This window comes from Aptenodytes patagonicus, chromosome 3 (assembly GCF_965638725.1).
Source record: "Aptenodytes patagonicus chromosome 3, bAptPat1.pri.cur, whole genome shotgun sequence".
In the NCBI taxonomy this organism is placed as follows: domain Eukaryota; kingdom Metazoa; phylum Chordata; class Aves; order Sphenisciformes; family Spheniscidae; genus Aptenodytes; species Aptenodytes patagonicus.
The window spans coordinates 101,423,821-101,436,765 of NC_134951.1; the positions used below are offsets into that span (position 1 = coordinate 101,423,821).

Below are 12,945 nucleotides of genomic sequence, written 5' to 3' on the forward strand. Positions count from 1 at the left end.
CGTTACATTTCAGCTTGCCTCAGTCCTGCAGAACTTCAACAATGGATGCGTTTATTATGGGCATACTAGATTCCATAAACCATGGAAGAACTTACACAAGCTTTTTCTACACTGAAGGGAAAAAAAAAAACGAAAAAACGAAACCAAAAGCGTCTCTACATATCTGTAAATAGTGCTTGCTCCCTGAGTTCTTGACAGGGATACCTGTGTCTGGGGCCCACCGTAAAATGGAGGCTTTGGTTGTTTTAGGGAATGCGCCCGCTCCTCTTGCCATGGGATGGATACAGAAGAGGGTGGGACCCCCAAAACCCTCTTGTACCGTTAGGCACCAGGAAGGGGGCATCAGCTCTGCTCACCTGCATGTAGGGCAGGGTAGGAGGTTGCTATTATTAAGGAGACAAAGGATTTCTTGTCGTGGTGACGACCTACGTGAGCCGCCTTTGACAGTACCGGGGGGGACTTTTCATCAGGCTGAACCCAGCGGGAAGACTAAAGGACAGTAAGGACGAAGCCTTGTCTTCTCTCAGCAGCGATCGGAGCTGAGTATTAGAGCCCTCTAGTGAGATTTCTCGGAGCGGATCTCCCCCTCCGGCCCCGCGGGGCCGGCCTCGGCCCAGCCGGCGGCCGGGGGAGCCGCTTTCGTTTCTGCGGGGGGAGCCGAAATTCCCGCCTGCGCCGCAGGAGGCGGCCGGAGGTTTGCCCCCGCCCCCGCTTTAGGCGTCGCGCCCCACGGGCCCCCGCGGGGTGGCGGGGCCTCAGCGCCGCGGGGCGCGCGGGGCTCACCTGCGCCACCGCCACCTGAGCGGCCGCCGAAACGCCGGCGGTGTCCCCGCCCTGAGCCACCCCGGGCCGCCGCGCGAAGGGTGCCCGTCCTCGGCCCCCGCCCCCGAGGCGGGGACCGCGTACCCACGGAGCGGCAAGACTATGGCCGAGACCCCGAAGCTGTCAGCTGCCTGGGGAGGGAGGGCAGGAGGGGAGGGAGGGCAGCCCGCTCCTAAAAATACTCCCCGGTCAAATCCCCGTGAGCCGGGGACGGAGATGGTAACAAAAATGCCTTGAATCGGTAGGAGCAGTGAACAATCTTCGTGCTTTCCTCATCATCTTGGAATAATCAGCGGAATTAACTGAGGTCGAGGAAACAGGCTCTTGGGTTAGTTGTGGGAGGCTGTGAGAATAGGGGGCAGCCATTAAAAGAAACCTGATCGCTATTCATCAACTCGGAAGAGGGGAAAGGAGGAGGGAAAAAAAAAAAAAGACCTTCGTGGCTCAAGCTCATACCAACCTGGTCTATCGCTGATCAAGAAGATCCCTGGAAACAAGAAGTTTACAAATATTGTCAAATTGATGCTTGTAGTGTGATTTAAGTTGTCAATCCTGCAGAAGCCCACCAGAAGTTTAGATTCAATGCCCTGCATTTCTGGCTAGTTATCGCCAATCCCCTAAGGCAGAAAGCTCGCTCTCTCCTTATTTTAACCATATGTTCCTTTTGTTGTTGTTGTTGTCTTGTCTGTAAGCTGTACGCTGTCTGCTGAGAGAGTCCCCTTGTACCGCGGAGCATCTGAGGCGGTCCCCGCAGCCGGGAGCGGCGCGGGGGCTGGGTGGGCACCGGCCCGGGCCCCCCTCGCCCCCCGGGCCGCCCCCCAGCCGGCTGTCCCCTCCGCCGGATCTGAGCCCGGCTGTGGGCCGTGGAGGGGGGACACCCAAATAAACATCGGTGCTGGGGAGGGTGCTGATAGTAGAAGTGAGTGAAATCTCTGAACCCCGCGCCCGAGATTGAGAAGGGATAATATAAAGGTAATCAGGACCGGCCGCATTAGCCGGTCGGGGGCCTATCGGGTTTCGTGGGGAGCGCGGGAGGTTACAGCGCCTTGAGCTGGGGACACAGTGCCGCCCCCGGAGTCCCATTTCACCGGGGGGTGGCCGGGAGGCGGAAAGGTTCACCGGGGCCAGCTCAGATAGTCACGTCGCATCAGGCCCCAATCTCCTAATTAATACATCTCTTTCGAAAATGTTATTCGAGCATCTCAGGTCCAGCCGGCCGGGAAACGGCTCCGGGCTGGAGGGGATCGGCGGAGCTGCGGGACCGGGGAGCGGGGCCGCTCCTTGGGGCAGAGGCTCCGCTCCCGCCGGCGCCCCGGCTCGGCCCCCCCCGTCCTACAGCACCCCGCTCCCCCGCCCCGCAGCCCAACAACGTTTTCTTTCAAGCGGAGTTTGTTAGCATAATCGAGTTACCCGCTACATATCTGAAATCCTTGGCCGGTCCCCTTGAGGAACAGCGCATTGCGCGCAGCAAAAGCTTTGAATTATTCCTTTCGCCCCAAATCACGGAACAACAACCTATTGTTGTTTGCCTTAATTTAGTTACGCGCAGTGATCCTCCGTCGTGTTTTCTTTTTCAGTCGGGGCAGGATCTTAGTGCCATCTGTGGTGGGGTAGACCCGGGTTTTAAACAAAACGCAAAAATAAATATAAGCGTGAATAAATAACGGGAGGAGGGGAACAGCCCGCGGTTCCGGGTTGCAAACTGCCTCCGGGAATCCCGGGCGAGCTTTGAGCGCTTGAAGGGGCCGGGTCCCGCCAGGGAGAAACGTGTGCGCCCGGGGTGCCCCGGGAAACCCGCTGAGCCCCCCCCGGGTTAGGGGGCAGGTAGGCCCAGGATCCTGGCAAAGGTCGCTATGATTCATAAAAAAAGCTAGCAGGAATAGCAGGTTAATTGCGGCGGGCTTTCGCCCACTTTAAAGCCCACTGGTTTTAAGGAGAAAGCATATTGCCCTCCCGCCAAAAGGAAAGAAAAAAAAAAATTAAAAGGAAATAAAGAAACGAAAACTTGGAGTTGTTTGTCATTTGCTTGCTCTCCCTACAGTCCTTGCCACGGTAGTGGACATCTGCGGGGAAGATGTGTTTCTTTCTGGCATGTGAAGATTGCGGGAGTTATCATTTGTTCGCTGCTACTCCTGCCGATAAAAGCGCCCCTCGGAGAGCCTCCGTCTCCCTGCCCTTCCCGAGGCCGGCTGGCAGGAGCGTGCGTCTCCTCAGCCTTGTGCGAGTGGGTGAAGGGAGGTGGGTAGCGATCCCTCCTTCTCCTGCCTCTCCGGTTTGTCCCGAGCCCAGCGAGCGGCATTTGCACCTCTGTAAAACGGGTAAGGGGGTCCGCAGAGGCAGTGGTCGTAGGGGCTTGCGGAAAGATGCAGGGCAGGAGTTCGGGTGAATCGGGACCTGTCTTGAGTAGGAACGGTGCGGGCCTGCAGCCTCCCACGCAGGCTGCTGTCTGCACGGAGACGGTCGAGGCACAGCCGAGAGGGAGATTTTCAGATCACTGCAGCGCTATCTTGGCGCCCGTGGACACGCATCAGTTACGTGCAATGAAAGGCTCCTAGGAAGGGACACGACCGGCACCCCCCCTTCCCTCAGATAGTCTGCGCCCGGATTAATAAAAGGAGCATTGCGACAAAAACGACTTTTTATTTCACTCATATTTCACCGTGATTGCGTTGACACTGCCGGTCTCGCACGCTGCTCCGTCCGCGGCAGTGACTGCGCGGAGGGGTGAGGCGCTTCCCGAGTGGGCCCTCGGCAAAATCACCCCCCGGGCCGGGGCCGGGGCCGGGGCCGCGGCCGGGGCCGGGGCCGGGGCCGGGATGGGGATGAAACCACGGGCTTCTCCACCGGGCGGCAGCGGGGCCGGGCACGAGTTTCGGTCAGCCCAGATAAAGCCTTTCACCGCGGCTGAGCGGAGAGACCCGGCAGCGGCCAGGCAAAATGCTCCCGTCGGACAGGGGGCAAACGTTAGCAGGCGATTCGCGCCTCCTGCTCTGAAATATAATTGCAGTGAACGTCCTTTTTCGCAAATGCCGAGAAAAAAAAAAAAGCTCCTCGCCCGATCGTCTGATTCCCTCGCAAGTCACCGCAACTTGACTCGCCCCGTGCCGTGGCTTTGCAGCCAGTGTCTGCTCTCTCTTCTAGCACGTATAGGAAGATTTTTTCTTTCCCCAAAGTTAAAAGCAGTTACACAGAATTTGGATCCAGATGTCACTAATTTGCAATTGCTCTGGGACGCAAGCTGATATAGGGTGCTCGGGAAGGGGCCAGCCCTGCCTCTGCCCAGCGCTCTGGGAAGTGAACTAGCGTTACATGCAAGCTGCAGTCTGGCTAAAGGCAGCCTAAAGTGAAAGCGCCTGCGGAGGGGCTGGCGTGTAGATTCTGTACTCACATTTTAGGGTGCTAAGAAGAGACTTTCTCAGATCTAAGTCCATGCAACAGGTTTTGACATCTCCTTTCCGGCTAGGGCGAACAGCTGCTCCCGTTCAGATTCAACTGCTGTGGTTTATGAGATGGAAGGAGAGAAAGCGGAGTCAGGTATATCCCTAATAAACGTGGGGCGACCGAGCGCGGTAGCGGGGAGGCGGGGGGAGCAGCTCAGACCTCGCTAGCGCTTTTCTCTATTGCCACGGTCCCCATGGCGGGAGGGAGCGGAACGGGGCTATATTCTCCTTCGCGAAAGGCACACGGTGTGTGCTCAGAGGTCGGGGGTGGGAGAGGGGATTTGTGCTTCTCTCGCCGTTTCTGCTCAGAGTAACGTTTGCAGTGGATCCGTTCTCCCGTCCCGTGATCGTCCGCTACAGCTGCGGCTGCGAACTATCCAGCCGCTTAGGTCGGGTAGGAAGCGCTGAGATCGGGATGCTTTCGTTTACAAACAAGCACAGTCTGAATCCTGCAGAAGTCGGCCGGTATCAAGGCACTAAGCGGCCGAGGGCTCATTTTGTAAAGGGATGTGGGGAGAATCATGCAAGGGGGCTTTATGGACCTGTCACCAACATCCCTGAATTTGTTTTAAACGAATTTGAGCTGTCTCTCGCTTGCCCTGCGAAGGAAGCCTCTGTTTTGCGTCCCCGGGGAATCCAAGGCGGGAGCCGCCCGCTTGCCACTGCTTCTTTATGGCAGCGCTCGGGAAAAGCCCGGACAGGTAGGAGGACATGCAGCTGCCAAAGCGGAGTGCACTGGAGAAAATACGGACATACGCGGCGGATACGCACAGGCGTCCGGACATGCTGGGAGCTGGACGCGGTCTGAGCCGCTGCCCCCACCTTCCTCCTCCTCCTGCCTCCTTCCCCCGCCGCCTTTCGCCTGGCCGCAGCCCTGGCGCGGCTCCTCGCCGGGAGTCGCCGCCGCCGGGAGCCGCCGGGCTGCGCGCCGCGGCCCCGGCCTCGCCTTCCCCTGGGGACGGCCGCTACGCCCGCCCGGGCCGGCACGGGGGCTCCGTCCATCGGCCGCGAAGGGTCAGGCTGCGAGGCGGGGAGCCGCAGCCTGGTCTCCTGTGGCTTCGCTAAATCCCTGACGCGCCGGGGCGGCTAAAAAGGTACTGTGGCAGGAACCCACAATTGCAGAGACCTCTCCTGTCAGGGCTGCAAATGGCGTAGAAAGAGCTTGTGGGATTAATTATTATTTCTCCCCCAAAGGTGAACATTAAAGGCCATGGAAACTGCCCTGAGTTTGGGGCCGGGAGGCTCCTCCCGAGTGCCTTCACCTGGGCGAGCCCCGGCGCCCGCCACCGCTCCGGCCGTCCCGTCCACCCGCGCAGGCTGTGCGCCGCTCCCGCGGAGGCACCGCGTCGCCCTTCGCTCGCTCATCCTCCCCCGACCTTCCCGCTTGCACAGCCTCTCTCCCTCGCCTTTCACTTTCGGTGTAGACCGAAAGGGACGGGAAAGGGTACGGGTCCCTGCCCCGCACAGTCAGTAAACTAAAAAGTCGGTGTGTAACGGGCACGCGTGGGGGATAAGGGTCCGCTTAATCACGCGAAGTGTCTCTAACGTTTACACGTGTCCCTCTCCTGGACGAAACACCCCGACACGCTCCTGGAAATCAAGTAGAAATAAATGCCCGGCGTCCAGTGTTCAAAAACGCCAGCGCCCTGCGCACCGGAGCGTGGTGGGGCACGGCCGGCGATTAACGGAGAGGCAATCCTTCCTCGGTCCTGCATCATCATGCCTCCTCCTAGCTCCCGGGCAGGTACGACCAGCGTGTAATGGGATCCCAGGTCACGAACAGGGTCTCTATTGTACATGAGAGGCCCCTTCCCTATAAAACTCTCCGACAGTTGTTACTGGGCGCTGGGGAGGGGGCTTAAGCTAACGCATTTAGAAAGAAACTTTCTGCAAGGGCCGGAGACGGGTTTTTCTCCCCACCGCAGCCACGGGTGCCGGGGACGGCAGAGCCCGCGCTCCGGAGCGGCGCGGCCGGGATAGGGCTGCGGGGCCTGGACTGGGCGGTGGGGCCGGGATGGGGCTGCGGGATCCAGACGGGGCGGCGGGGCCCGGACGGGGCGGCGGCTCCGTCCCGCCGCGCCGCAGCGCCCTGCGGAGAGAGGCAGGGGCCCGGGCTCCGCACTCCGGCGCTCCCCCTCTCCCCCGATGGGCGCCTGCAGCGTCAATCACGGCGGAAATTTCTCCCTCGCTAGCTAATATCTCAGCTCGCAGGGCCGCCTCTGAGTGGATCTGAGCAATCTGTCAACCCAGCCGGGGAGCCACCTCAAAACAGATCGGGTTACCCCTGATTGACAGCGTCACCATGGCAAATAATTTGACTAAAACTATTGTCTTCTCCTGGCAGTCCCCGGGTCAGATAACCGGACCAATCACAGCGCGGATAATCACTTTTCATGCCAGCTTAGAATAATATTATTAAAAAAAAAAGGGGGGGGAGAGAGAGAGAAAGAAAGGGGGGGGAACTCCGAGAGGGAGAGGAGCGAGGGAGCAGGGCTTTACCACTATATTATGTGGGATCTTGCGGCGGCGGGGGGTGGGGGGGAAGCAGGGAGATCCCAAACCGACGGCCGAGGGGGGTGGGGGTGGGAGAGCCGCGGCCGCTGCGAGCGCTGCAGATAGGAGACAAAAGAGGCACAAAGTTACTCTCGCAACTTGGACTTACAAAAAGGAGGCGGCCGGGGGGGAAAGCCGCCCGCGCTCGGGCTCCCGAGACTTTTTTCTTCGCTTTTCGCCTTTTTTCCCCGGCTCCCGCGGCCGCTCCGGGGCCGGGCGCCGCCGATGGCCGCGGACCCCCGCGCCCGGCCGTGACGCCCGACCGGGCCCCGCCGGGCGCCGCCGCCGCCCCGGGGCCGGCCCCGCATGCCGGGCGCTGCCCGCCGCCCCGCGCCGCTCCCCTCTATGCGGCCGTAGGGTGCGCGGCGGGGCAGGGCTCACCATGTCGATGCTCCCGACTTTTGGCTTCACCCAAGAGCAAGTGGCCTGCGTCTGCGAGGTGCTCCAGCAAGGCGGCAACATCGAGCGGCTGGGGCGGTTCCTCTGGTCCCTCCCTGCCTGCGAGCACCTCCACAAGAACGAGAGCGTCCTGAAGGCCAAGGCGGTGGTGGCCTTCCACCGGGGCAACTTCCGCGAGCTCTACAAGATCCTGGAGAGCCACCAGTTCTCGGCGCACAACCACCCCAAGCTGCAGCAGCTCTGGCTGAAGGCGCACTACATCGAGGCGGAGAAGCTGCGGGGGCGACCCCTAGGGGCGGTGGGCAAGTACCGGGTGCGCCGCAAGTTCCCGCTGCCCCGCTCCATCTGGGACGGCGAGGAGACCAGCTACTGCTTCAAGGAGAAGAGCCGCAGCGTCCTCCGCGAGTGGTACGCCCACAACCCCTACCCGTCCCCCCGCGAGAAGCGGGAGCTGGCCGAGGCCACCGGCCTCACCACCACCCAGGTCAGCAACTGGTTCAAGAACCGCCGGCAGCGGGACCGCGCGGCCGAGGCCAAGGAAAGGTACGGCTCCCCCGGCGCCCGCGGCTCCCCGGCCCCGCAGCTCGCCCCGCGCCTCTCCCTCTGCCCCAGCCCCGGCTGCGGGGAGGCCCGCGGGACGGCGCGCCCGGGAGGGGCCGGGCTCTCCGGGGCGGGGGCGCCCCGAGAAGCAGAGGCGAGCGAGGTGGGCGCTCGGCGAGGGCGTCTGTCCGCCAAAAGTAGCCCCGGGAGAGGCGGCCGGGACCCCTTCCCCTCCGAGAGCCCGCTCCCCGCACTGCCGGCGCGGCCGCCGCGGGGCAGCCCCTTCTGCCGGGGGCGCTCCCCGCGGCCGGCGGCGACTCCCGGTTAAGCAGCGCGGCCGCCTCCTCCCCGCTGCAACCCGGCGCGGAGCCCAGCCGGGCGGCGGGGCCGGAGGTACCGGTGCGGGAGCACGGCCCGGCGGGAGATGCCGGCGGCGGCGGGGCTGAGGGCGAGGGCTCCGCGCCCCGCACAGCTCGGGGCACACAAGCGTGTCCTTGAGGGTTACCCCGGTGCAGAGAGGGAAAGCCGGGGGGGCAGCCGGGAACGAGTGGGTCTGAACGCTTGTTAGCAAAAATTGCCTCTAGCGTCGGCTCCGGGCGTGAGGCGGGAGACCTAGACAGGGACTGACCGGAGCAACCTTTTACCTCGCTCATCAAATTGCAGTTCGTATTCACTACCCAGCAAGGTGCTCACGAATGCATGTTAATAGACGTATATTCTTATACCGAGCGTGATTCCGAAACCGTGTTTTTCTCGTTAAATGGAGTGAAGGGACCATTAATTGCCGGGCAGAGGTTAATGCCCACTCCTTGAGTATTCGGGGTGACTTTTCCGTCAGCAGTCCCTGTGCCTTATAAAGGCGGTTCGAAGAAGCAAAAAGCGTCCTCTAACTGCACAGTGGCTCCTCACTAGCTCGCTGAATTGCCCGGTCCATACGGATCTGATCTTAGGGCCTGCGTGGTTAATTAACGGATTAGAAATCTCCCGTAGATCCGTCCCTCCGAGGAGACTCCTTTCTTTCGTTTCTGCCTAATGTGTTTTGGAAATGGCCAAGCGCCGCGGCCACGCAGCTGTGCAGCCCGGCAGGTTCGGGCTCCGCACAGATTTGCTCCATACATTTCCCGAAACGGTGCTGGAGCTTTAATTTTCCTTCAAATCCCCGCAAGTGTTGGTTTTACGAGATGTTAGAGATCCTTTTTATTGCTGATAGCGGGGACTCACCTTCAAATATCCAAAGGAAATGAAGGTTACACTTATTCCATTCTTCTTTTTTTTTTTTTTTTTTCCCAAGGAATCAAATTTTAAAGGTCTCCAGAGACAAATAAGATTTTTGACATTGAAAAATACAGTCAACCTAATATTACACTCCAGGCGTTGGAAAACAGACCGTTCATGGGATTGCCATTCACTCAAGCAAACTTGTTCAAACAGAGCTTTCTTGTCTATTTTTATTTTTTTGGCACAAAGTGTCTCCAGCCACATCCTGCAGCCCTTATTGAGGAAAAACCGTCAGCGCAATGGCTTCACTGCTCTCGACCAAATCCTGCAGGATAGGGCCCCTCTGCCAGATAGTGTGTTTCAAAGCTTCCGCAGAAGCTTTTAAATAGACCTGCAATGCCTTCAGTATTTCAGGCAGGGCTGTGTCTAAAATATTTCTACGAGGGCCGCGTTAGCCTTGACGGGACGGCCGCCCCCACCCCATCTTGCCCCTCTCATTTCGAAAAAAAAAAATGTATGTGTGTATATATATATATATATATCTGCAAGGGCTTGGCCAGCCTCCAGCGATTTCTCGGTATTTACCCGCTGATGAATTTTGAAATTACGTCCTGCCTTTCCAAGCCGGCTGCCTCTGTCGGTAGCCGCATCGGCGGTGCCGGCTCCCCCCGCCGCGGAGCCCTCGCCGAGCCGGGCGAGCGGCCACTCGGGCTGCGCCCTCCGCCGCCCGAGGAGGGACGGAGGGATGGCAGCGGGAGTGCGAAGCATTTCCCGAAAGGGCCGGGGAAACCAGCGAGTTAACTCTGTTTGCTTGCCTTATCTTCCATATTGGGCTATGTTTTGAGCTTTAAGCTCAGAGCGAGGGAAAAAAAATCCACGTCCAGTTACTTAAGCAAAAGCCTTTCCCGCCTGATGCGAGCCTAGGAGGGGCTGTGCTGCTGCACAGAGCAATCCTGCCTACAACTCGCCGTGCTTTGGCCTTCCCAGGAGAAATCGCGGCCGAACTTCTCTTCAGCTCCGGGAGCAGTTTTAAAGTTAAAAACTCCCTTTTTTTAAAATGTCTTCCTCCCCCCTCCCTCCCCACGCTGTGCAAACGCTTTGGACGCAGAAAATGACGTTTTGGCAAAGTGACACTTTCCTCTGGGCTAGTGGGAGAATCTGTTTACAAGCTCGGCGGACCTTAGACCTTTGTGCCAGATGAAGAGGCCTTGGAGGTTTGCAGAGTTTGTAAACCTACTGTTTCTGCATTCCCCCCCCGGTCGCCGCCCCCGGGAGCCGGCTCCCCGCCGCCCGCCGCCCCCGCTCCTGCGGTGTGCGCCCCGGAGCGGCGGCCACACGGTGATTTCCCTCCCTCTTTTGTGTTTCCTATAGGGAAAACAACGAGAATTCCAACTCCAACAGCCACAACCCGCTCTCGGCGTCAATGAACGGGAATAAGACAGTTTTGGGGAGCTCAGAGGACGAGAAGACGCCGTCAGGGACCCCGGATCACACCTCCTCCAGCCCCGCGCTGCTGCTCAGCTCCAACCCCGGGCTGCAGCCCCTGCACGGCCTGGGCCACCCCCAGGGCCCCAGCGCCATCCCCGTGCCCAGCACCGACCCCATGCACCACCACAGCTTGCAGGACTCCATCCTCAACCCCATGTCATCCAACCTGGTCGATCTGGGCTCTTAAAACCGTGTACACACTCCCTCCTTCGCACCAGACCTCCTTTACTCTATTTTTTTCCTTTTTTTTTTTTTTCCCCCCCTTTTAATCCTACCAGAGACTTGGAAAGCGATGACAAACTCCTTAGTGGACGTGTTGTGCCCTTTGGCAGCAGGCTGGCTGCAGGTTTGGAAGGTATCGGACTCGGCTGTGGGTAGTGATGTTGTGAAAAGCCTTAAGGGTTGCTTAAAGGTGGTCTCAGGCGTGTAAGGACTGTTGGACAGGAGCTGTGGTTTTCACGGCAGGCTGTAAGGCAGTTCGGTGTAGCAGCTCTTTCCAGCCTTAACTTCACGAATCTCTCGGTGGTGTCACTCGATCGGGCCGGTCTGTGTGGGAAGAGGCACATTGTAATCTTTTATTTTCGGGGGGTGGGGAGGAAAGGGGAGCGCAAGGCCGCTGCTTCCATGCCTGTTTGGAAGTTACACATCGCTCCCGTTATTCTATTGTAGTTATGTATCCGTGGCAGGTGTACGATGTACAATTTCAAGAATACAAAAGTTGTAGTCAAGTTATAGCAGCAACACGCGCTCTAGGCAGACTCTGTAACCTTCTTGTAGCTGATGCTATGCAGAGAGACGACTTCTTTGGCCTTGTCCATGTGGTGCTTTCGCCATTTGCTGGGTGGGAAAGGAAGCGATGGCCCGGCTCCGGCCCCAGAGGAAGGCCGGGGCAGATTCGCACCTCGGTGTGCAACGAGGGCAGGAGCGGGCTTTAAAAAAAAAGAGGAATTGCTGCTCAAGTTTAGACCTAAACGACAGTATCAACCGCAAGTCACTCACCTTAGTTTTGTTCATTGTTTATATTATGTGAATACATTCTTTGGAAAATATTTCTGCTTTTATTTTATAATAAAATTTAGAAATCTATCTCGGCGTGCGGTTGCTTCACTCGCCCGCGGGGCGTTTTCGGGCTCAGCCCTGAGCGCCAGCAGAGCAGGCGGCCCGGTGGCCGGGGTTGACGGCGCTCGGCCGGGGGAAGCGGCGGACACCCGGGCGGTGTCGGCGCCCCCGGGGCTCCCCCCCCATGCCGCCGCAGAGGCCAGTGGGCCTCGCCCCCCCACCGCCCCCCGGGCCGTCAGACGGCACCCCCGCACCCCTGCCCCGTTTGGGGTGCCCCGCGGAGCAACGCCCGGGCACGTCGGGGGCCGCCCCGGCCCGGCCCGGGGAAGCTGGCGGAGCCCTGCGGGAGCGGGGAAGCAAGGGGACGGGGAAGGACTCGCGGTGCGGGCCCTAAGGGGAGCGGGGAGGTGGCCCACCTGCTCCCCCGAGGGCACGGCTGGGCAGGCTGCGGGCTTTTCCGCCCCGGTGCCCGCTGGCCCCGGCAGAAAGCCGCCCCCGCCGCCCCCCTCGCCCCAGGGGCGGGCGCGCCAACTGAGCGTGGCCAGACCCTGCTCCGGGGGTCCGGCACGGCTGGACTGCAAACGCCTTTCCAGCGCCTGTGGGAGTGATGCCGGGAACGGGATTTCTCTATCCCTCTCCTTTTTCTGTCTTTCGGGTTTTTTTTTTTTCCTTTTCTGTAAGCACAGGGTGGCAAAAGAGACAGGCAAGTTGCTTGCAAGTTTGCTTCATTAAAAGATAAGAGCTCAGGGTGATTTCATTACAGCTTGCACCCTCGCTACCAACTCCTTGCTAGAAGCCGAATGCGATACATCATCTGTTTAAAATGTTCCTCAGAGCTTGCAAGGGTGTTGGTTTTGTTTTTTTTTTTTCCCTAAAATGAATTTCTTGTGAAAAATAAACCGAGAAAACGATATGGCTTCAAGCGGGATAGAAATATGTGTAGATCAGCAAAGATCGTGTCCAGGTCTCAGACGCTGGCTGAAATTTCAATCAGCGGGAGTTTTGTGCGGGCAGTGTCCTAATTTGATATAATCTGGGGCTGGATTAGCGCCTCTGTGGGTTTGTGGGTGTCCGCTAAAAGCATATTTCTCCGAGGCCCCGTTAAAGTCTATAGAAGGGAAGGTATGGATGTCGGTAACGGGGAGGATCGGCCTCGGAAAAAAGCTCTCTCTTACTCGTGGTTATAAATCTAGTGTTCCCATTACGCTGGGGTGCAGCGGGGTACAATGTTATAGAGGAGACAATGTGGTATATTCAGGTTTATGTTCCTCCTGTTCCTGCTCTTTGGGGTGATTTTTCAGCAGCCGAGATGATGTGGCTGTTGCCTCGGCTGCGGGAGCGTACCAGTGTGGTCCTGCGTGCATTAAGGGTCTAAATAGCAGATCCTGTTATTTCCGTTGAGGGGCATCTAATAATTTTAGCTATG

The 12,945-nt window shown here is 59.0% G+C and overlaps 1 protein-coding gene and 1 long non-coding RNA gene across 2 annotated transcripts; one reads left to right on the forward strand and one right to left on the reverse strand.

Moving 5' to 3' along the window:
* Positions 1–3,448: 3,448 nt before the first annotated feature.
* On the reverse strand, positions 3,449–7,228 carry LOC143158462 (uncharacterized). Its single transcript, XR_012994997.1, has 3 exons — positions 7,197–7,228; positions 4,211–4,317; positions 3,449–3,812 (listed from the first exon to the last, which is right to left on the reverse strand). It is a non-coding gene; the product is annotated as an uncharacterized LOC143158462 (long non-coding RNA).
* On the forward strand, positions 7,162–11,544 carry SIX2 (SIX homeobox 2). Its single transcript, XM_076334421.1, has 2 exons — positions 7,162–7,757; positions 10,344–11,544. Exons 1-2 carry the CDS (start codon positions 7,198–7,200, stop codon positions 10,645–10,647), a joined length of 864 nt encoding a protein of 287 aa, XP_076190536.1. The 5' UTR covers positions 7,162–7,197; the 3' UTR covers positions 10,648–11,544.
* The last annotated feature ends 1,401 nt before the right edge of the window (positions 11,545–12,945 follow it).